Here is a 22,515-nt window from a genome sequence, read left to right on the forward strand (position 1 = left end):
GTGACATTTTGTTGAGATGTTGGCGTGTGCGGGCTGCGTGAGGTTGTGTTGAGATGTTGGCGTGTGCGTGCTGCGTGACATTTTGTTGAGATGTTGGGGTGTGCATGCTGCGTGACATTTTGTTGAGATGTTGGCGTGTGCAGGTTGCGTGAGGTTGTGTTGAGATGTTGGCGTGTGCGGGCTGCGTGAGGTTGTGTTGAGATGTTGGCGTGTTCGGGCTGCGTGAGGTTGTGTTGAGATGTTGGCGTGTGCGGGCTGCGTGAGGTTGTGTTGAGGTGTTGGCGTGTGCGGGCTGCGTGAGGTTGTGTTGAGGTGTTGGCGTGTGCGGGCTGCGTGAGGTTGTGTTGAGGTGTTGGCGTGTGCGGGCTGCGTGAGGTTGTGTTGAGGTGTTGGCGTGTGCGGGCTGCGTGAGGTTGTGTTGAGGTGTTGGCGTGTGCGGGCTGCGTGAGGTTGTGTTGAGGTGTTGGCGTGTGCGGGCTGCGTGAGGTTGTGTTGAGGTGTTGGCGTGTGCGGGCTGCGTGAGGTTGTGTTGAGGTGTTGGCGTGTGCGGGCTGCGTGAGGTTGTGTTGAGGTGTTGGCGTGTGCGGGCTGCGTGAGGTTGTGTTGAGGTGTTGGCGTGTGCGGGCTGCGTGAGGTTGTGTTGAGGTGTTGGCGTGTGCGGGCTGCGTGAGGTTGTGTTGAGGTGTTGGCGTGTGCGGGCTGCGTGAGGTTGTGTTGAGGTGTTGGCGTGTGCGTGCTTGTGACATTTTGTTGAGGTGTTGGCGTGTGCGGGCTGCGTGAGGTTGTGTTGAGGTGTTGGCGTGTGCGGGCTGCGTGAGGCTGTGTTGAGGTGTTGGCGTGTGCGGGCTGCGTGAGGCTGTGTTGAGATGTTGGCGTGTGCGGGCTGCGTGAGGCTGTGTTGAGGTGTTGGCGTGTGCGGGCTGCGTGAGGCTGTGTTGAGATGTTGGCGTGGGCGGGCTGCGTGAGGCTGTGTTGAGGTGTTGGCGTGTGCGGGCTGCGTGAGGCTGTGTTGAGGTGTTGGCGTGTGCGGGCTGCGTGAGGCTGTGTTGAGGTGTTGGCGTGTGCGGGCTGCGTGAGGCTGTGTTGAGGTGTTGGCGTGGGCGGGCTGCGTGAGGCTGTGTTGAGGTGTTGGCGTGTGCGGGCTGCGTGAGGCTGTGTTGAGGTGTTGGCGTGTGCGGGCTGCGTGAGGCTGTGTTGAGGTGTTGGCGTGTGCGGGCTGCGTGAGGCTGTGTTGAGGTGTTGGCGTGTGCGGGCTGCGTGAGGCTGTGTTGAGGTGTTGGCGTGTGCGGGCTGCGTGAGGCTGTGTTGAGGTGTTGGCGTGTGCGGGCTGCGTGAGGCTGTGTTGAGGTGTTGGCGTGTGCGGGCTGCGTGAGGCTGTGTTGAGGTGTTGGCGTGTGCGGGCTGCGTGAGGCTGTGTTGAGGTGTTGGCGTGTGCGGGCTGCGTGAGGCTGTGTTGAGGTGTTGGCGTGTGCGGGCTGCGTGAGGCTGTGTTGAGGTGTTGGCGTGTGCGGGCTGCGTGAGGTTGTGTTGAGGTGTTGGCGTGTGCGGGCTGCGTGAGGCTGTGTTGAGGTGTTGGCGTGTGCGTGCTTGTGACATTTTGTTGAGGTGTTGGCGTGTGCGTGCTGCGTGAGGCTGTGTTGAGGTGTTGGCGTGTGCGGGCTGCGTGAGGCTGTGTTGAGGTGTTGGCGTGTGCGGGCTGCGTGAGGCTGTGTTGAGGTGTTGGCGTGTGCGGGCTGCGTGAGGCTGTGTTGAGGTGTTGGCGTGTGCGGGCTGCGTGAGGCTGTGTTGAGGTGTTGGCGTGTGCGGGCTGCGTGAGGCTGTGTTGAGGTGTTGGCATGTGCGGGCTGCGTGAGGTGTGTTGAGGTGTTGGCGTGTGCGGGCTGCGTGAGGCTGTGTTGAGGTGTTGGCGTGTGCGTGCTTGTGACGTTTTGTTGAGGTGTTGGCGTGTGCGTGCTGCGTGAGGTTGTGTTGAGGTGTTGGCGTGTGCGGGCTGCGTGAGGTTGTGTTGAGGTGTTGGCGTGTGCGGGCTGCGTGAGGCTGTGTTGAGATGTTGGCGTGTGCGGGCTGCGTGAGGCTGTGTTGAGGTGTTGGCGTGTGCGGGCTGCGTGAGGCTGTGTTGAGGTGTTGGCGTGTGCGGGCTGCGTGAGGTTGTGTTGAGGTGTTGGCGTGTGCGGGCTGCGTGAGGCTGTGTTGAGGTGTTGGCGTGTGCGGGCTGCGTGAGGCTGTGTTGAGGTGTTGGCGTGTGCGGGCTGCGTGAGGCTGTGTTGAGGTGTTGGCGTGTGCGGGCTGCGTGAGGTTGTGTTGAGGTGTTGGCGTGTGCGGGCTGCGTGAGGCTGTGTTGAGGTGTTGGCGTGTGCGGGCTGCGTGAGGCTGTGTTGAGGTGTTGGCGTGTGCGGGCTGCGTGAGGCTGTGTTGAGGTGTTGGCGTGTGCCGGCTGCGTGAGGCTGTGTTGAGGTGTTGGCGTGTGCGGGCTGCGTGAGGCTGTGTTGAGGTGTTGGCGTGTGCGGGCTGCGTGAGGCTGTGTTGAGGTGTTGGCGTGTGCGGGCTGCGTGAGGCTGTGTTGAGGTGTTGGCGTGTGCGGGCTGCGTGAGGCTGTGTTGAGGTGTTGGCGTGTGCGGGCTGCGTGAGGCTGTGTTGAGGTGTTGGCGTGTGCGGGCTGCGTGAGGCTGTGTTGAGGTGTTGGCGTGTGCGGGCTGCGTGAGGTTGTGTTGAGGTGTTGGCGTGTGCGGGCTGCGTGAGGCTGTGTTGAGGTGTTGGCGTGTGCGGGCTGCGTGAGGCTGTGTTGAGGTGTTGGCGTGTGCGGGCTGCGTGAGGACCGGCCTTTTTTCTGTTTACTGAGGCCTCCCGGGCCTCACACAGGGAGGGATGAACAAAGGTCTTAGGGAGGGTGTTTTTCTCTTTATTTTATTTTATTTTATTTTTGTAGAGATGGGGTCTCAGTATGTTTTTGTTTTTGTTTTTTGAGATGGAGTCTCACTCTGTTGCCCAGGCTGGAGTGCAGTGGCGCGATCTCAGCTCACTGCAACCTCCGCCTCCTGGGTTCAAGCCATTCTCCTGCCTCAGCCTCCTGAGTAGCTGAAGGGTGTTTTAAAAGGCCTGGAATGCCGTTTCTATGAGGTCCTTCCAGGAGCTCTGGGGAAGCGCTTATCCTTGTTGCTGGGCCTTGGGGCATGAGGCAGCTGGGAGGCAGGGACTTCTGGTGGTGAGGAGGCGTCTAGCCTGGAAGCCTGCAGCCCAACTGAGGATAGAAACGCAAAGCACACCTCAGCATATGGTCTGCGGAGTCCTCCCGGGAGCTCCGGATTTGGGGTGTCCGTGGAAAACACATGATGCCAGGTCCACAGGGTGACAGGTAACAGGTGACCCAGCCCTCAGGCTCCCTGTCCAGACACTGGGACTCTGTGTTGAATGCTGCATTCTTCCTCTGCAGGCTGGTGTTTGCACCAAACACCAGCCCGGACATGTGGCCAGCTCTGACCTGTGTGCTGAAGGGTGGCAGCCTGATGCCTGCCTGCTTTTGGCATTTGGATGACACCTGGTTTCTGCCTGAGGGAGGGGTTAGTCCTCTTGCCTGACGCGTAGCTCCCAGAAAGGCTTGTGCAGAGCTGACGCGTGGCTAGCCTTCTCCCAGCCCCCTGCAGCTCATGGGGTCAGGATGAGAGGGAAGTACAGGCTGAGGCACCAGGCACCACCGGGGCCCGCACGTCACTGTCAGTCTGGCTAAACATAAAATTAGTAACCAAACCGATCTAACCACATTCACAATCATTTGGAAACTGGTAAAAAGGGGAAAGCAATGAGCACTATCCTACTTCCCTAACCAAACCACAGGCAGTGGAGCCATTTATTTCTCGGCTTCTCTGTGGAAGTGCGTTTATTTGAAACCCGTAAGCAGTGTTTATCTTGGCGAGGAGGAATCCTGCACCAACTTAGACGAGGAGCTCCTGACGCCTCAGCACCTGGCCCTCAGGACAGCCTTTCCCCAGTTCCCTGTGTCCCTCTGGCCGTGGGCTCCCACGTGGTGTGTGCGGCGCAGGGCCCTGGCAGTGGGGAGTGTGTGGTCCCCTAGTGACAGCGCCTGTCCTGTGGCTGTTTTCTTTCTTTATAATTGTTTGCTTCTCACACTCCCTGCGGAAGGATCTGCTTGACACCACTAACATCACGGCTGTTGTGGACTGTGGAGCCGGTGGCTCCCCTCTCCTCCTGAACCACGAGTACTTTCTGGGGAAATGATTTCACCCACTGCCCCCTGCCCACATCCCTCCACCACAGATGCCACCTGACCTGCAGCCATCCGCTGGGCTGCTGTGGCTCCTTGGTGACCGGACTCTGCCCTTCCCTGCTGGTGTGTGTGCTGAGCCTCTGAGACCACAGCCCAGCCCTGGGCCCTCGCTGTGCAGGTCAGGCTCCAGGTTGAGGCCAGGTGAGGGAGCCGTGGTCCAGGGCTGTGGCTGTGCCTCTCTCCAGCTCTCTTGCCAGAGGTTGGAGGTGCTGGTGTCCCCCTCCTGCCCCCAGGACAGCACTTCTCTGTCTGCTTCCTGAGGCTCACAGCACAGCTCCTGTCTGCAGCGGGGAGAGTATGGAGAGGTTCAGAATGCGGCCTTGGACAGGTGTTGGGCGGCACCCCTGAGCGGGTTTTCCTTTCAGGTGTGGGGCTGCAGGTTCTAGTGGGTTCTTGACACGGCCTTGGCCCTGGGTGGAAAGAGAGAGAGAATCTAGCCTTGGGCTAGATTTAGATTTAGATCTAGAATCTAGAGAATCTAGACAGGCTCCCTGAGGCCTGTCCCCAGTCTGCATCCCCCGCTGCATCCACCCTCTCTGGGGCCTAACCTGCACATGATATCATTCATTACCTTTTCTCCCAACCAGCTAACAGGATGCAAATGAGAGTGTTCTAAATGATCTTGGAACACAAACTTGCATACGTTACTTTTAAGCATTAAATATTTACCTTCTTAAATAAACGGTTGTCACCTCATTTTACCTTCTGAATTAAGCAGATCTGTGATGCACCCAGCGTCTTGCCTTTGCTGACCAACCACAGACCCTTGGAGAGTCCGCAGCTGGGATGGGGAGCCGAGGGTCCCACCCAGACTCGCACCCCAGAACCCGGGTTTTTGAGTGATGACTGATGACAGCCACCGGGACATGCTCTGCCATTGTCTGCCCTGTTCCCAAAATGCTGGTCAGACTTGCTGAATTGCCATGAGCCCAGTGGTGGGCTGAGTGCCACGGTTTGAATGCACTTGTGGTGCCTCTGACCCATGGAGAGAGGGCTTGTGCTGGGCTCCAGAAAACTCTGAGGGGCCTCTGGAAGGTGGCAGGGCTGTGGGGAAGGGGTTTTGACTGAGGCTCAGCAGAATGAAGGGCCAGGAGTGGAGGGGGCAGAGGGACCCCCAGGCAGGGCCGCTGCACCTGGAGAGAAGCTGGCAGGCAAAGACTGGGCCGTGGCACCCCAAGTGCGTGCGGAGCGGCCCCGCCCTGGTGAATCACGTTCTGTTGTCCTGTCTGCTCCTAAGCATTTCAGGACGGGACTCTGATCATCCTCCAAGCCGGCCTGCATATCCTAGTTGGTATCTGAGTTAACTTTACACAGGAGATGTGGGGTCAAAAGGTGGTGGGATACTTGGCATGGGAGATGTGGGAATGGAGGTTTACCTGGCATCTCTCAGGCGGCGTTCCTGTGTCTATGAGTTTTGTTCACATGTTTATCTCGGGCTGCGCATGGCTGGCCCCGGGCCAGGGAATGGGACAGGGCCATGGAAACAGTGGGCCCCTGCTGTCTTGAGGCCCACGTTTTAGTGGCCCTCAGGGAGGGGCCTGAGCCCCCCAATGGGGTCAGGTGGAAAGTGGCAGCTCTTGGAGGTGATACTGAGACCCTTGGAGGTGACACTGAGACCCCTGGAGGTGACACTGAGACCCTTGGAGGTGACATTGAGACACAAAGGAAGGACAGGAGGGCCCCTGAGGAGATGGATGAGGTGAGAAAGTACAGCCAGCATGTCTGTCTCAGGGAGGCATCGGGTGTTGTGGGCAGTGGTGGTTCGTGGCATCCTAGTGGCCTCTCCTGGTCGCTGGACAGCAGCCTGTCGCCCATGGGCAGTGCTCTCGGTTCCAGCCTCGTTGGTTACTCGGCAGCCATCAGACTCCTGGTTTGAGAGGGGAGCGTGGGCTTCCTGTCCTCAAGGGGTTCAGCTGTGCCATTTGGGGGTGCTCCATGAAGCTGGTAGCTGAACAGCCCTGATACTGGTATTTCTTGGGTTATTTTAGTAGTGGGCGTGTTTGCTAAATGTCAGCAATTTGGCCTCACTCAAAATTTGTTTTGAGATTAAGCTCAATATTGAACTTGCATTGAATGAAGTAAACCAGAATTCTAAAATTAACATGTGAGGGGAAGTTATTTCACCATTGGGAGGTTATTATGCTCTCTACAGAAAGAGTTGCAGAACTTCGATATGACAATAAAAATGAGCCATCTCCTTTTTTCTGTCTGGTTTTAGTTCAGTGCCGTATAAACCTGGGCATTGAAGGTTCAAGGGTCCAGCTGCTCCGCCTCCACCCTTGTGGCTGTGTGGTGTTCTGTCTATGGTGGTCCTTGTAGCACAAACCAGAGCCTTATCAGAGACCCTGGTTCTCTCCGCTGGGTGCATGTGGAGCACCTCGGGCAGCATTCAGTGCCCACTCTGCATGCCACCCCTGTGCCAGTCCCCAGCAGGTGAAGGTGAGCAAGACCTTGCGCTGGAGCAGCTCTGTTAGGAGAGTGTGCGGGGTGTGTCACCCAGGAGAGTGTGCGGGGGCTAGAGCAGCTCTGTTAGGAGAGTGTGCGGGGCGTGTCACCCAGGAGAGTGTGCGGGGGCTAGAGCAGCTCTGTTAGGAGAGTGCTCGGGGCGTTGCACCCAGGAGAGTGTGTGGGGGCTGGTCTGCGCTCCAGGGGAGGGGAGTGTGTGGGGGCTGGGTCTGAGCTTCAGGACACCCAGAAGAGTATGTGGGGGCTGGGTCCAGGCTCCAGGACACCAGGAGAGTGTGCAGGGGCTGGGTCCAGGCTCCAGGAGAGGAGAGGAGACTCTCAGCGGTGGGGCAGGTCAGGCTGAGGGAGCCCCAGGGAATGGCATGGTGGCTGGAGTGGGTGCCAGCAGAGGGGCTGCGACCATAGCCTTGGGGAGGGTGGTAGGCACTGCAGGGGCGCTCAGCCCACCTGCCTTCTGTGGTGCAGGGTAGAGCTCGTGCCTAGCAGGCTCTGGGTTTAAGTGTGCTGGAGCTGCCTCTTATCCACCCTAGGGAAGCTGCTCATCCTCTTGTGCCTTGGTTTCCACACCTGTATGGTTGGGCTGGTTGCGGTGGTGTAGGAAGGAGCCTGATGCCCGTTCATGCGGCTCAAGGCTGGTGCGTGCCAGGCAGCTGTGAAATGAGCTGGGCTTCTGAGTGGCAGGGATGCAGAGCCGCGTCAGTTGCGGAGGTGGGGAGAGGAGAGTGTGGGGGAGGGTGGAGGTGGAGCCTGTGGGCCGGTGATGGAGGGGACTGTGGGGTGGGGTGGCGAGTGGGGCTCCTGGTGTCTGGGGCCGTAGCTGTGGGTGGCTGTCATGCCCCTGAGTGAGGCTTACTTGCTGGGAAGTGAGGGCGTGAATGCTGTTTTCCTCCTTTTGAGTCCCCCGCCCCAGCACTGTGGTGGAAGCAGCTGCACCGGTGGCTCTGGTGGGAGCAGTGCGGGTGTGGGATTGTGCAGGGCAGGCAAGAGGCAGAGAGGGGGCTGGAGCCAAGGAGTGGGCTCTGGGCATCCCGATGGCCTGTGTGAGGATGAGCTGGGCTGGTGCTTGCTGTGGGCCAGGGACACTAGAAGGGTGAGCTCCATTCTCCAGGGAGCTCTGTCTGCGTCCAGAGGTGCTTCTGGGGCTGGCTCCAGCCTTGCCCTGCAGTGGTGGGGCCCACTTCCCCAGCCGTCCTGCCCTGTCCCTTTGCTGTAGGTGGGGACTCAGTGAGGCTGGAAGATGATACTCCCGTGCTGCCCAGGGCCAGCCTCCCATAGCGATTGATGGGGTGAAGGAGAGGAGAAGCCCGGAAGATTCAGCAGGTGTTTAGTTCATACGGCCCTATTTTCTTCTGACCCCTGCTTCGTCGTCCACCTGCCTTTCCATGGCGTCTGGTTCTTGGTGCTCCCCTTTTGCAAACCTGAAGCTCGGCCACCATGCCTGGCCTGTTTAAAAAAAATTTTTTTTTTTTTCATGGAGATGGAGTCTTGCCGTCTTGCCCAGGCTGGTGCACTCCCGATACTGGAGTGGAGTCTGCCCCCGGGTTGTGGCCCACCTTTCTCCCACTGCTGGCAGGGGCTTTGCTGCAGCTCCCAGGGCTGAGTTTTCATTGAATAATCTGCCCAGAAGATTCCAGGGGCTGCATCTCGGTGGTTTGAGAGTAGAATTCTTTGGCAACTTGCAGTGTGTTGTGTTGAAGAAGGAAAAGAAAGCCTGCTGGGTTGCTGATATAGTTTGGCTCCGTGTCCCCACCCAAATCTCATGTCGAATTGTAACCCCAGTGTTGGGGGAGGAACCTGGTGGGAGGTGATCGGATCCTGGGGGCCGATTTCTCCCTTACTGTTCTCGTGATAGTGAGTTCTCGTGAGATCTGGTTGTTTAAAAGTGGGTGGCACTTCCCCTTTCGCACTCTATCCCCTGCTGCACCATGCTGAGGCGTGCTTGCTTCCTCTTCGCCTTCTGCCATGATTGTAAGTTTCCCGAGGCCTCCCAGCCATGCTTCCTGTAAAGACTGTTGAACTGTGCGTCAGTTCAACCTCTATTCTCCATGAATTACCCAGTCTCAGGTATGTCTTCATAGCCGTGTGAGAACAGACTAATACTGTCCTGGAATTGGCCATGCTTAGGGGAAAAAGTCACAGGAAGAGCCCTAGAGATCATCAACTTCAGCCCTTTTATTTTTGATTCTTAAAGACTTATGTGAGATTGTTTTATAAAAATTTCGACTTACAAGGCTGAAAGAATTTTATAGCTAACACTTGTTTATCTGCCACTTAGATTCTATCATTAATGTTTTACTGTATTTGTTTTAGCACATTTTCCTCTGTTTGTCCATCAGTCATTCTTGATTTTGATGCATTTCAAGGTAAATCGCTGACATCAGCATACTTCACCCAAATGCTTCTGTGTGAATATCACTAGCTAGAGCTCAGTATTTAATGTTTTTCTTTTGACATAAAAATTATACACAGCAAAATGTACAAATTGTAAGTACACATTTGGTGAGTTTTGACATATCTGTTTAACCAAAATTGTTATTAAAACATAAACACGAAGCTTGACCATCACCCAATACCCCTCCCCCTGTGCCCTTCCCTGGCCCTCCCTGGGAGGTGGCTGTTGTGGGTTTTCCCTCACGTAGCTTCTCCTGTCGGAGGACGCCACACTCACAGATGCCCTCTCTCTGCATGGCTTCAGTCTCTGGCCAGACATTTTTGAGATGGGTCCATATTCTTGTCTGAACCAGAGGTTGGTTCCTTTTCATGGCTGGATAGTAGTCCTTTGTAGGAGTGTGTGACTGTGCCATAGCAGGTTTAGCTGTTCACATTTTTTGTGACCATATATTTTTATTTTCTTAGGCAATTCTACCTAGGAGTGGACTATCCCTATTGTCCTGGGATAGATGTGCATTTAGTTCTATCAGAGGCTCTGGAACTTTTCCAGGGCAGTTCTGCTGTGTCTGTTCCTCTGACCATGTGTGGAGGCCTTGACTGCTCCTCATCCTTCCCCCATTTGGTGTTCTTGTTTTTTCAGTTTTAACTCCTTTGGTGGGACCTCACTGTAGGTTTTATTTGCATCTTTTTGAGGATTAAGGAGGTGAGCATCTTTTCAGCTGCTTATTGACTATTCATGTATTTTTTTTGTGAAGAGTCTGTTCATATCTTTTGCCAATATTTTTTTTTGAGTTGTTTTCATCAGGGAGTTGTGGGAGACCTTTATGTACTCTGGCTAACAGTCCTTTGTCAGATGTATGTTTTGTGATACTTTCCTCCAGTCTGTGTCTTGCCTGTTCATTTTCTTAATGGCAGTTTCCATGATCAGCAGTTTTTAGTTATGATTCTTCTCTGATTCTCACTTTCTTAGGCGGAAGAGATCTGTGTTCACTGCCAGGCCATGAAGACCTTCTTCCCTTTTGTCTTCTTTAGAAGCTATATACTTTTACTGTCTACATTTGGGTTTCTGACTTATCACAAGTTAATTTTTGTGTATGATGTGAGATAGTGGTTGAAGTTTATTATTATTTTTTCATGTGGAATCCAGCTGTTTCACCACTGTTTGTTGATAACTTTTTTTTTCTTTTTTTAAAGAGACAGTGTCTTGCTCTGTCACCCAGGCTGAAGTACAGTGGCAACACGGCTCATTGCACCCTTGACCTCCCGGGCTTAAGTGATCCTCCCGCCTTAGGCTCCTGAGTAGCTGGGACTACAGGCATGCGCCACCATGCCCAGCTACTTTTAAAAATATTTTTTATAGAGATGGGGTCTCACTATCTTGCCCAGGCTGGTCTCAAACTCTTGGGCTCAAGCAGTCCTCCTGCACTGAACTCCCAGAATGCTAGGTTTACGGGCATGATAATTTGTTTTTCTCCACTGGATTGCTTTGGTATTTTTGTTGAAAATCAAAGTATAAGTGTGCTTTATTTTTGGATTCACTATTCTGCTCCACTGGTCCATTGAATTTTATTCCAGGGCCACCTGCCTCAGTTGTGGTGGCATTAGAGTAAGTCTTAGAGTCAGTGTACATCCCTAACTTGGTTCTTGTAGAGGCTGCTTTGGATATTCCAGGCCTGTTGCATTCCCACATGTATGTTAGAGCATCTTGTCAATTTCTGCAAAGCACCTGCTGAGCTTCTGGCTGGTATTGCATGGAATCTGTAGATCAGTATAGGGGGGAAGTGATGTCTTCACAATGCTGAGTCTTCTGATTTATGAAGATGGTTATCACCTCATTTACTGAGGTTGTCTCTAATTTCTCTCAGCAGCATTTTGTGATTTTCAGTGTAGTGGTTTTGTGTCTTTTGTAAATAAATTCTTACATAGTTTGTGTTTTTAATGTTACTATAAATGGTATTTTTAAACATGTCATTTTCCAGTTGTTTACTATTAGTGAGTGGAGATGCAGATGTGTGGTTATGTACTAATCTTGTGTCCTGTGGCCCCTCTGAACTGTAGCTTCTGAGCCGTGGGTGACAGTTGTGAACAGTCGGCATTTGCAGACAGAGTCACGTGAGCACCTTTTTCTCCAGGCTTGAGGCCGTTCCTTTCTTTTCCTGCCTCGCTGGGCTGGTCAGAACCTTTGGTGTCGGGTGAGTTGGCATGGGGAGCTGGGCCTTTCTGCTGTGCTCTTCCTTTAGGGGTTCACCAGTAAGGATGTGAGTATCTGGAGTATTTTTGTCGTTGTTTCTTTTTTAAAAAAATGTCCTTTATCAAAGGGAGGAAGTTTCCTTGTATTTCGTACTCTGCTGAGCGTCTTTGCCATCGAGGAATGTCGAATGTGCTCGGTTGGTTTTTCTGTATGTGCTGAAATGACCCCATACTTTTTCCTTTGTTTGGCTAACTTGGTAAATTACATCCATGTTTAGTTAAACGAAACTAGCATTTCTGGGCTAACCCCTACTTGGTCACATTACATTCCTTTAAAAAATGTCTTTTGGGCCAGGCAGAGTGGTTTATGGCTGTAATCCCAGCACTTTGGGAGGCCAAGGTGGGCGGACAACTTGAGCCCAGGAGTTCAAGACTAGCCTGGGCAACGTGGTAAAACCCTATTTCTACAAAAAAATTACAAAAATTAGCTGGTTGCAGTGGCGTGCGCCTGTAGTCTCAGCTACTCTGGAGGCTGAGGTGGGAGGATTGCTTGGGCACAGGAGGTGGAGGCTGCAGCGAACTGTGACTGTGCCACGACACTCCAGCCTGGGCGATAGAGCAAGACCGTGTCTCCAAACAAAACAAAACAAAAACACCAATATTTCTGCCCTTGCTTTGTGTACACATCAGTGAGAGCTATTGACCTGTAATGTTTCTTTGCCTTGCCTCTGTGATGCCTTTGCTGGTTTTGGTGTTGGGGTTATATTGGCTTCAGAGATTAACCACTATTTGGAAAACACTAACCACTTGGAAAGCGTCATCCCGCCTCTGTGTTTGGAAAGAGCCATCTGTGATTGATGCTGTTTCTTCTTTAGGTGTTTAATTGAATTTACCAATGAAACCATCTGTGCCTTTTTTTGTGGGAAGGTTTTTGATACGAATCAAATTTAATAGATAAAAGTTTTCTTTTCATTATGTGCCAAGTTTTATTTTTTAAGGAATAAATATTTTTAAACTTATTTTCTGAGGAAAACATAAACTTAAAAATTATTTAAAGGAATGATCAGTCTACTTCATGTAAATTATCAAGTTGTTGATACAATGTTCACATATTCTCATATTGTTCTTTTAATGTCTATAGTGATAACCCCTCTTTGATTCCTGATAATGATAATTTGTGTCTTTTATTCTTGATCATTCTACCTACTGGTTATTAGTGTTGCTAATCTATTTAAGAACTAAAAAAATTGTTAATTTTTTAAATTGTCTGTTTTTTGTGTTAATTTACTTATTTTTGAGACAGGGTCTCCCTCTGTCGGCCAGGCTAGAGTGCAGAGGCCCACTCACAGTTCCCTGCCTCAACCTCCTAGGCTCAAGCAGTCATCCTGCCTCAGCCTCCCAAGTGGATGGGACTATAGGCACAAGCCTGGTTAAACTTTTAATTTTTTTGTGGAGATGGAGGTTTCACTCTGTTGTCTAGACTGGTCTTTCCTGGCCTTAGGCCTCTCAAAGTGCTGGGATTTTTCTGTTTTCTGTTTTCTTGGTGACATAGAACAGTTATTTCCAAGGAACTTGTTTAATCAGACCTTCAGGGGCTTCTAGAAAGTTGCATTTTTAACAGGACTGCAGTTGATTCCAGGTTTTGATTAAAAGTGTGCTTTGGGGAAGCAATTTTAAAATTCATTGTGTGTTTGACTACATATACAATAAAATGAAATGAGAAGTCACGTAACTGAGCCAAAAGTTTCTTTATACAAAGTATTAACAGGTACCTAAATATGTTCTTAAAAATGAAATAAAATGAAATCATTTGTATACAAGTACGGTAGTTCTCCTCATCCATGGTTTCAGGTACCTTATGTCATTGCAGTCAGAAACTAGGTGAGATACTTTGAGGGAGCGAGAGAGAGCATGACTGTGAGCACATTCATATGACTTATTTTGCCGTATATAGTCCTAATTGTTCTATTATCAGTTATTGTTTATCTCTTACTGTACCTAACATTAAACTTTATCATGGATATGTATGTATGTATAGGAAAAACCATGGTGTACATAGGGTTTGGTACTAGCTGCTGTTACAGGCATCCACTGGGGGTCCTGGAATGTGTCCCTTCAGCTACGGGGGATGCCTGTGTGCTGGACTGGAAGCTCTACAACGAGGAGAAGCATTACCAGAGCAAAGCCAGGAGCAGTGGTGACACCCCTGGATTCCCAGGTCTCGTGGAGCCTCAGAAACCACCATCTCTTCATCCTTTTCTTGCACTTCATTCTGTCTCCACATCCTCTGCTTCTGGGGGGGCCCTGGCTTATTTCATTTTCTGCATGATGCTCCCCACAGATGCGTGTCATCAGCGGCTGCCCTGCAGGTGGAGTGTCCTTCCGGTTGTCCACTGCTGGTTCCTGCTAGCAGGAGTGGATGACACTGCAGCCTCTGTCCAAGCACGGATCCCACCCTGAGGGTGCTGTGTGTGTCTGGGCTTCCCTCTGGGTCGCTGTGAAGCAGCCTCACCTCCTTGGAACTGGAGGCCTCCCTGGACCTCGCTGCTTGTCCCTGAGACCTGGCTGGCACTTCTGTCTGTGGGCCGGTGGTTGGGTGATCTTAGGGACACATCTGCCCTTTGGGGAATGGGTGTGCCTCTGGAGACCCAGGCAGAGACTGGCCTTATGCCGCTGGGGCTGAAGGTGCCCTGTGCTTCTAGGGTGCTGACCCTCCTGGGCCATCAGAGGTGGCCCCTCTGTCAGGAGAAGCCGACTTTGGGCCTTCTCCATGTCTCCCCCGCCTCCGACTCTGGTTACCACAGCTGGGTCTTCTCAGCAGCAGGACAGAAGCCAGCACTCTCCAGGACGGGGACTGGGCACACATTTGGTTTCTTGTGAGGAGAGCAGGGGGCTCTCTGGACCATGGGCGGGGCTGCCTCCCCAGGGGCTCACAGCTCCTTGGCGAGCTCATCACCATTCCCCACACAGTGCCGCACGGCTGGCAGGGTGGGCACGACATGCCGTTCCCCAGAAACCCAGTTGACTTCCTCTGTGGGAAGCGGTCAGCCGAGTGCCTGGTGCTGCGGAACATCTGGAGGTGTCACTTGGCACGGGGGACCAGAGGTCACCATAGGTGCGTGGAAGGGTGGCCAGTGACGACGGGCTCCTGTGAGGTCACTGGAATCTGCAGTGAAATGGCCGGTTACGTGTGCGCCAGAGCCTCGTGGTGATGGCGCTGCCAGTGATTTTCACTCTTCTGTGCTTCCCTCCTGCTGAATTTCCCCAAATTTCTGAAACAAGTATGATTGACTTTTGAAAAGCAATTTCCATTTAAGTTGAACAGAGAAAGAAACTGCATGTGCGTCAGGAGGCAGCGGAGCTCCACGAGGCTGCGGTTCTCTCGCGCGTCAGGAGGTGGCGGAGCTCGGCGAGGCTGCGGTTCTCTCGCGCGTCAGGAGGCGGCGCAGGGCGGCGAGGCTGCGGTTCTCTCGCGCGTCAGGAGGCGGCGCAGGGCGGCGAGGCTGCGGTTCTCTCGCGCGTCAGGAGGCGGCGCAGGGCGGCGAGGCTGCGGTTCTCTCGCGCGTCAGGAGGCGGCGCAGGGCGGCGAGGCTGCGGTTCTCTCGCGCGTCAGGAGGCGGCGCAGGGCGGCGAGGCTGCGGTTCTCTCGCGCGTCAGGAGGCGGCGCAGGGCGGCGAGGCTGCGGTTCTCTCGCGCGTCAGGAGGCGGCGGACCTCGGCGAGGCTGCGGTTCTCTCGCGCGTCAGGAGGCGGCGGAGCTCGGCGAGGCTGCGGTTCTCTCGCGCGTCAGGAGGCGGCGGACCTCGGCGAGGCTGCGGTTCTCTCGCGCGTCAGGAGGCGGAGGAGCTCGGCGAGGCTGCGGTTCTCTCGCGCGTCAGGAGGCGGAGGAGCTCGGCGAGGCTGCGGTTCTCTCGCGCGTCAGGAGGCGGAGGAGCTCGGCGAGGCTGCGGTTCTCTTGCGCCTCAGGAGGCGGAGGAGCTCGGCGAGGCTGCGGTTCTCTTGCGCCTCAGGAGGTGGCGCGGCGAGGCTGCGGTTGTCTGCTCGTGCCCACTTTGTAAATAGCGAGTTTGAGTCGGAGCCAGTTTTTCGTCACCTGTCGGCTTCTGCAGATTGATGTCATCATGCCCTGTCCCCCGTGTAGTCCCTCCCCCTGCCATCCTTATGCTGTCATCACCAAGATCATTGTCACTAAGACTGCGTGTGTTTCAGTTACGGCTGAGCCATGTAGTGTGTTATGGCTTTTTTCAGTTTTAAAAAATAATAGAAACACATTTAAGAAACAAGACAAGACAGCCAGTGTGAAGACAGTAGGCAACGAGCAGCATCCACAGAACTCAGAGGGCGGACAGGAGATGGACCCAGGGCAGCTCGGGCCGGTTCCTCACCTATTACCTGCTGGCAGCAGGAGTGAAGGCCGTGTCTGGGCAGGAGGGGCTGGCAGGTCTTCACGGGGGTGGTGGGGGGTCCGGTTGAGGCAGCCCATCCCATTTCTGCTGCTGCCAGCACGGCGCATGGTGTGCTCTGTGGGGCTGGCAGGGATCCTGGCATGGCCTGTGTGATTCGAGGTCAGAAGTCATGACGGGGAAAGGATGCGGCCATGCCAGAGGGAACCTTTGCCCACAGGGTCCCTGTAACTGGAGATGCCACCACACGGGGACCGGGCGAAATTTCCGGGCCAATGTTTAAACTTGTCTGAACTCCAGCCTCTTCCTCTGTGGTGTTTGTATGCTGTGCTCAGAAGCTAGCCAGATTATTCCGTTCAGAAATGGGGCCTGTAGATAATTGCGTTTTGTGTATGCCATGATTTCAAAGTTACACTTGTGTTGTTTCTTAGAATTTGGGGCATGGTGGCTCACACCTGTAATCCCCCAGCACTTTGGGAGGCCGAGGCGGGCAGATCATCTGAGGCCGGGAGTTCGTGACTAGCCTGACCAACATGGTGAAATCCTGTTTCTACTAATAAGACAAAAAATTAGCCGGGCGTGGTGGCGCATGCCTGTAATCCCAGCTACTCAGGAGGCTGAGACAGGAGAATGGCGTGAATCGGGAAGGCGGAGGTTGCAGTGAGCCGAGATGGTGCCACTGCACTCCAGCCTGGGCAACAAGAGTAAAACTCCACCTCAAAAAAAAAAAAAAAAAAAAGAAATTTGACCCTCTCTAATGATAAGTTCTCATTTTAAATATATTCTAGGGTGTACAGCCCTTTTCCCAGTGGATTAAGTTTGCTAGCATACATCTTTTGGAGAAGTTTGCCATCATGTGTAGAGACTTAAGCCGATTTTGTCGCTGTATTTGATGAAAGAGGAGGATAGTTCTGAATTATCTTTCATCGGAAGGTATCTGTTCCTCTGTGTCCCTGTTTTCTTTTTATTTCTCTTGCCCTGTCAGGTTCAGCTAACGGGAATAATATTGTGAGAGAAAACTGAATTTTGAGAGAGCTCTCTGTCCTACTCGGGAGACGCAGCTTGCAGACTGTGTCCTTTCTCATGGGCCTTCCTGCCGCGCCGCCTGGACACAGTTTGCGCTTGTCCTTTGGTGGAAGGCCCAGTCGTTACTTCCTTTTACAAAACTATTTTTAGCTGCAATGTATTTATGGCTGCACAGACAAGAGGACTTTTCTCATGAAAGGAAATGCTTTTCCACAGGGATAAGCGAGTCACGCGGGGCAGGGTTTCCTGAGGAATCAGCAGTATGGCTCTGGGTTCCCGCCCCCAAGCATGGCGCCTACCCTATGTCACCAGGAGGCCTCGGCCTGCGCTGGGTCTACAGGGTTAAGGTTCCCACAGTACTTATTTTTAAATGACTTGTATTTTAAAGTTTTAAGGAAGTCTTTAGAAGGAGATGAGTTAACGTTCTGGTGTATGTCGCCATCGGTGGCCACTGTTTCTTGGAGTGTGGGGTGTGGTCCTGCGTTCTGGTGTGTGTCGTCATCGGTGGTCACTGTTTCTTAGAGTGTGGGGTGTGGTTGCGTGTTCTGGCGTGTGTTATGGTGGTCACTGTTTCTTGGAGTGTGGGGTGTGGTCGCGTGTTCTGGCGTGTGTTGTCATGGTGGTCTCTGTTTCTTGGAGTGTGGGGTGTGGTCGCGTGTTCTGGCGTGTGTTGTCATGGTGGTCACTTTCTTGGAGTGTGGGGTGTGGTTGCTTGTTCTGGCGTGTGTTGTCATGGTGGTCACTGTTTCTTGGAGTGTGGGGTGTGGTCACGCATTCTGGTGTGTGTTGTGGTGGTCACTGTTTCTTGGAGTGTGGGGTGTGGTCGCGTGTTCTGGCGTGTGTTGTTATGGTGGTCTCTGTTTCTTGGAGTGTGGGGTGTGGTCGCGTGTTCTGGCATGTGTTGTCATGGTGGTCTCTGTTTCTTGGAGTGTGGGGTGTGGTCGCGTGTTCTGGCGTGTGTTGTCATGGTGGTCACTGTTTCTTGGAGTGTGGGGTGTGGTCGTGTGTTCTGGTGTGTGTTGTGGTGGTCACTGTTTCTTGGAGTGTGGGGTGTGGTCGCGTGTTCTGGCGTGTGTTATGGTGGTCACTGTTTTTTGGAGTGTGGGGTGTGGTCGCGTGTTCTGGCGTGCGTTGTCATGGTGGTCACTGTTTCTTGGAGTGTGGGGTGTGGTCGCGTGTTCTGGCGTGCGTTGTCACGGTGGTCACTGTTTCTTGGAGTGTGGGGTGTGGTCGCGTGTTCTGGCGTGTGTTGTCACGGTGGTCACTGTTTCTTGGAGTGTGGGGTGTGGTCCAGGGTGTAGGGGCTGCTGCCCCAGGCCTCTTGGCTTTTGTGGATTGGAATCCACATCTGCACCATGTGCAGGGTTCCTGCCCAGTCTCTGAAGCCCACTAGTCCTTCTGGCCAGGTGTTCACTGTGCCTGCCTGCTGAGGGAGCGCTGGGGTCGTTTGACAGGCGGCACCCACACCCTGCAGGGCCACGTGCGCACGCGGGCTCAAGGACAGCCATGGGAGTGCCTTCCCACTCGGCTTGCTGTGTGGGTCCTTGAGGCAAAGGGAAGGTGGAGTTTGCGGAACGTCCTGGATGGTGGGTCAGAATGTGGGCACCTGGTCCCCAACACTGAGGATCCCTTTGCAAGGGCCTCTGGCAGGGGCTACGGTCCAAGCTGAGGCATTTGCCCCTCCTGTCCTTCCTTAGGCCCCACCGACCACAGCCTCCACTGCTTCCAGCATTTTCTTCCTGTTGGGATGGAGTCCTGCCTTGGGAAGCCTTCTGCCTGTGGAGGTTTCTTGCGGGTGTCTACTGAACAACTTGTGGGTCGTGTGTGTCCCAGCACCCTGTGTGCTCCCTGCCAGCCAGGGCCCAGGCAGTGCCTGGTGAGTGGGAGAGCGATGGCCATGCTGCCCTGTCCTCCCAAACGGTGTTGTCTCAAGACCTTCAGAGAGCAGACCAGAGGTGGCCTCAGACTCCAAAGCTCCTGGCTTTCCACTCTCGCCCTGTGCAGACCAGCAGTGCGAGAGGTGTTGTGAGGTTAGGGGGTGACACAGGTTATCCCGTGCCAGGGAGCCCACAGCCTCCACCCAGGACCATGCCTGGCGCGAGCACAGGGAGGTCACAGAGGAGGCCGGAGCAGGGCATGGTGGGAGGGCGCCGTTGTGCAATGCCACGCCAGGCCTCGGGGAGCCCCTCGACGGGACCCATAGCTCCTGCATGGGCGGTTTCACATCGTCATCATCACTGGAAAAGGACGGGGTCTTTAAAGGGGAGGCTCGAAGGTGGCTGAGAGTTGTGGCACCTGAGCTTTCCAGAAGTTGGCTTGAAATAATTGGTCAAGGTGTGCTGCTGGCGAGGGACGCCAGGGATGGGGCCTCCTGCAGTGGTCAGACGCCATCCTGTGGGGAGCGACAGTGTGGTCTCCATCCCTGTGGTGACGCCATCCTGTGTGGGGAGAGACAGTGTCGTGTCCATCTGTGGTGACGCCGTCCTGTGTGGGGAGGGACAGTGTGGCCTCCGTCCCCGTGGTGACGCCATCCTGTGTGGGGAGAGACAGTGTCGTGTCCATCTGTGGTGACGCTGTCCTGTGTGGGGAGGGACAGTGTGGCCTCCGTCCCCGTGGTGACGCCGTCCTGTGTGGGGAGGGACAGTGTGGCCTCCGTCCCCGTGGTGACGCCGTCCTTTGTGGGGAGGGACAGTGTGGCCTCCGTCCCCGTGGTGACGCCGTCCTATGTGGGGAGGGACAGTGTGGCCTCCGTCCCCGTGGTGACGCCATCCTGTGTGGGGAGAGACAGTGTCGTGTCCATCTGTGGTGACGCCGTCCTGTGTGGGGAGGGACAGTGTGGCCTCCGTCCCCGTGGTGACGCCGTCCTGTGTGGGGACGGACAGTGTGGTCTCCGTGCCCGTGGTGACGCTGTCCTGTGTGGGGAGGGACAGTGTTGTGTCCATCCGTGGTGACGCCGTCCTGTGTGGGGAGGGACAGTGTGGCCTCCGTCCCCGTGGTGACGCTGTCCTGTGTGGGGAGGGACAGTGTTGTGTCCATCTGTGGTGACACTGTCCTGTGTGGGGAGGGACAGTGTGGTCTCCGTGTGGTGACACTGTCCTGTGTGGGGAGGGACAGTGTGGCCTCCATGATGTCCCCCACGCTGTCCACACTGGAAGTGAAGCTGGTGTCCAGCAGCTGTCTGCTGGCAGGAAGGCTGGGAAGTCAGGCTGGCTGTGTCCAGCACCTCCTGGGGCACGGAGGAGTGTGGGGGAGACACTGTTGGAATGCAGGTGCGGACATTGCAACACTTGTGAAGATGTCAGCGGGGCCTGCGTTGGTGGACGTTCCAACCATCATGCCGGTTGCACCCTCCAGCGATGGGTCCGCGGTGCAGTGATCTCAAGCGTCACGTTTAGAGTCACCGCACCCTGTTGCTTCCAGATAGCCTCGGTAGCACTGAGTCCCCTCTTCCCTCTTCCTGGATGTACGTGGGGGCCATGCACCATCTTTGGAGGTCGTTCATGTTTGACTCTTTTCGTCTCAGCCCCCTGCTTGGGTCTTTCTGGCGTTGCCATCTGAAAGAGTCCAGCCCACTTGTCTTCAGGGCGGCCCGTGGTGTGGGTCACTGTGGTTGTTGCTCACTCTGTGGTTAGCTGTCCTGTCCATGGTTAGATAGTTGATTGCTCCTTGGTTTTCACTTAGCAATTTTGGCAAGAACATTACCAAAGTGAGCTTGGGAGCTTCGCGTGCTGCCAGTCTGGAGGCCCGGGCTGCTGTCACGGGGAAGGCGGCATAGCCCCACTCCCAGCTTGGCGGGAAGAGGCTCCTCGTGTATGGCATCATTCGCGGATCTTCTGTGACTCCTCTGTGGGTCCTTTGCCCATTTTTCCGTCTTTTTTTTTTTTTTTTTTTTTTTTGTATTTTTCCCTCGACTTTTAAGAGTTCTTCCAATTTCAAGAAGATTAATTATCTGTGATATGTATTGCAAATATTTCCAACCAGTTTGACATTTGTCTTTTGATTTTGCCATGCCAAAGTTTAAAAAAAGTTAGAGTTGACTTACTCTTTTTAAAGATCGTGTTTGGATTTTGAGTCATAGTTTATTTTTCCATATGAACTTTAGAATCACCTTGTCTCGTTTGGGCTGGGCGGGGGCGGGCCGCTCGCAGGCAGTGGGATGGGGCCAGGGCTATTTCTGTGCTTGCTTGGAGAGGACTGACAGCTTTATGGCGCTGAGTCATGGTCTCTGGAAACAAGAGGGGTCTTTTCATGGACTCAAAGGTTTTGTTCGTTTCCTTCAGGAATGTCTTAAAGTTTTTCTCTTACACAGTGTTCACATGTGCAAAAGGTCATTGGTGAGGTTACCTTTTTCCTTGCTTGTTGCGTTGGAAGTGGGCTTCTCTTCCAGCAGGCCTTCTGCCTGGTTGTTGTTGGTGTCTGCGATGGCTGTTGTTTTGTCTGTGAATTTTGGGACCTCCTGCTTTCCTGGATTCTCTTGTTGTCTGTCCGTTTTCTCCCCGCTTCTCTGCTCCTCCAGATGTGCTCTGACGCTGGCCACAAGTGCACGGAGCTCAGAGTCTCTTTCCCTGGAGCTGCGCCCCCACGTGTGTTCCCTTTTGGATCTTGTTCCCTCCCCCTAGGATGTCAGGTGAAAGGGCACTGGGCGTAATGGGCACCCTTGCTGTGTTTCCGTGTCCGAGGGAATGGCCAGGTTTGCCCAGGAGGAAGCAGCCGGCTCTGGGATGAGGCGTCAGCATGTGGGGTGGGATGTTTCGAATCCGTGTCTCATACGGTATTCAGCGTCGTATTCATCATATTCAGCGTCGTATTCAGCGTCGTATTCAGTGTTGTTGCTATTAAACAAGAAATAATAACAGTGAACAGACAAAGCATTTCACTCATAAGGCTAGAGTATAGAACTGTGCCATAAATGGAATTTTAGAAGGATTATATAAATCCAAAAATTATTGAATAAAATACAGAAGAAAAATCCAGAAAGACAGTAAGTTAAGGAAATGGCAAGAGTTTGAAAACATCAATGAAGCACACATTTGGTTAAGCTACCTGAGAGAGGGAGGGACAGGTTGACTACATAGTAGTGTGAGGAACAGGAGGATTCGTACAATTTAACAATCCATTGTAAGATAGTTTGTTAACCATGCGGGGGAACATTTAAATTGGAGTCTTACTGTAGATATTATACCAAAACAAAATCTGAGTGGGGCAAAAATGCTTTTTGTTTGTTTGTTTGTTTTCCTTTTTGGCTTTTTTTGAGATGGAGTCTTGTGGTCCAGGCTGGAGTGCAGTGGCACAACCTCAGCTCACTGCAGCCTCCACCTCCCGGGTTCAAGCGATTCTCCTGCCTCAGCCTCCCGAGTAGCTGGGACTACAAGTGTGTGCCACTACAGCCTGCTATTTTTAGCAGAGATGGGGTTTTACGATGTTGGCCAGGCTGGTCACGAACTCCTGATCTCAGGTGATCTGCCCACTTTGGCCTCCCAAAGTGCTCGAATCACAAGTGTGAGCCACTGTGCTTGACCAAAAATGTTTTAAATAATATTAATTTTATTTTCTGATACAGACGTGTATAGTCCTAATCTGAGGCACATGCAGGACTTTCTGTGCTGTGTCACAGGTGGCGGCGGATGTCATGGCTAAAGCAACACCAGTTTGTTGTTTCATGCTTCTGTAGGGTGGAGATTGGGGCTCAGCCCGCTGAGTCCTTTGCTGAGGTCTCACACGGCTGCAGTCACGTTGCTTGTTCTCAGGGGGCTGTGTT

At 53.6% G+C, this 22,515-nt stretch overlaps 1 protein-coding gene across 10 annotated transcripts in view; it reads left to right on the forward strand.

The window, feature by feature from the left end:
• The window catches only part of INPP5A (inositol polyphosphate-5-phosphatase A), a 256,343-nt gene that overhangs the window by 33,621 nt on the left and 200,207 nt on the right, over positions 1-22,515 (forward strand). Inside the window, exon 1 of one of the 10 annotated variants that reach the window (XM_065521654.2) lies at positions 8,654-8,812. The exons of 8 other annotated variants lie outside the window; for them this stretch is intronic. Coding sequence is in view for 1 of the 2 variants with exons in the window: in XM_065521649.2 (XP_065377721.1) it covers positions 20,976-21,017 (42 nt within the window). In the remaining variant the exon portion in view is untranslated. Of the gene's footprint in view, positions 1-8,653; positions 8,813-11,284; positions 21,018-22,515 lie in introns of those variants that run through there. One more of the 10 variants, XM_065521649.2, reaches the window with a different exon arrangement.

This window comes from Macaca fascicularis, chromosome 9 (assembly GCF_037993035.2).
Source record: "Macaca fascicularis isolate 582-1 chromosome 9, T2T-MFA8v1.1".
NCBI classification, from domain to species: domain Eukaryota; kingdom Metazoa; phylum Chordata; class Mammalia; order Primates; family Cercopithecidae; genus Macaca; species Macaca fascicularis.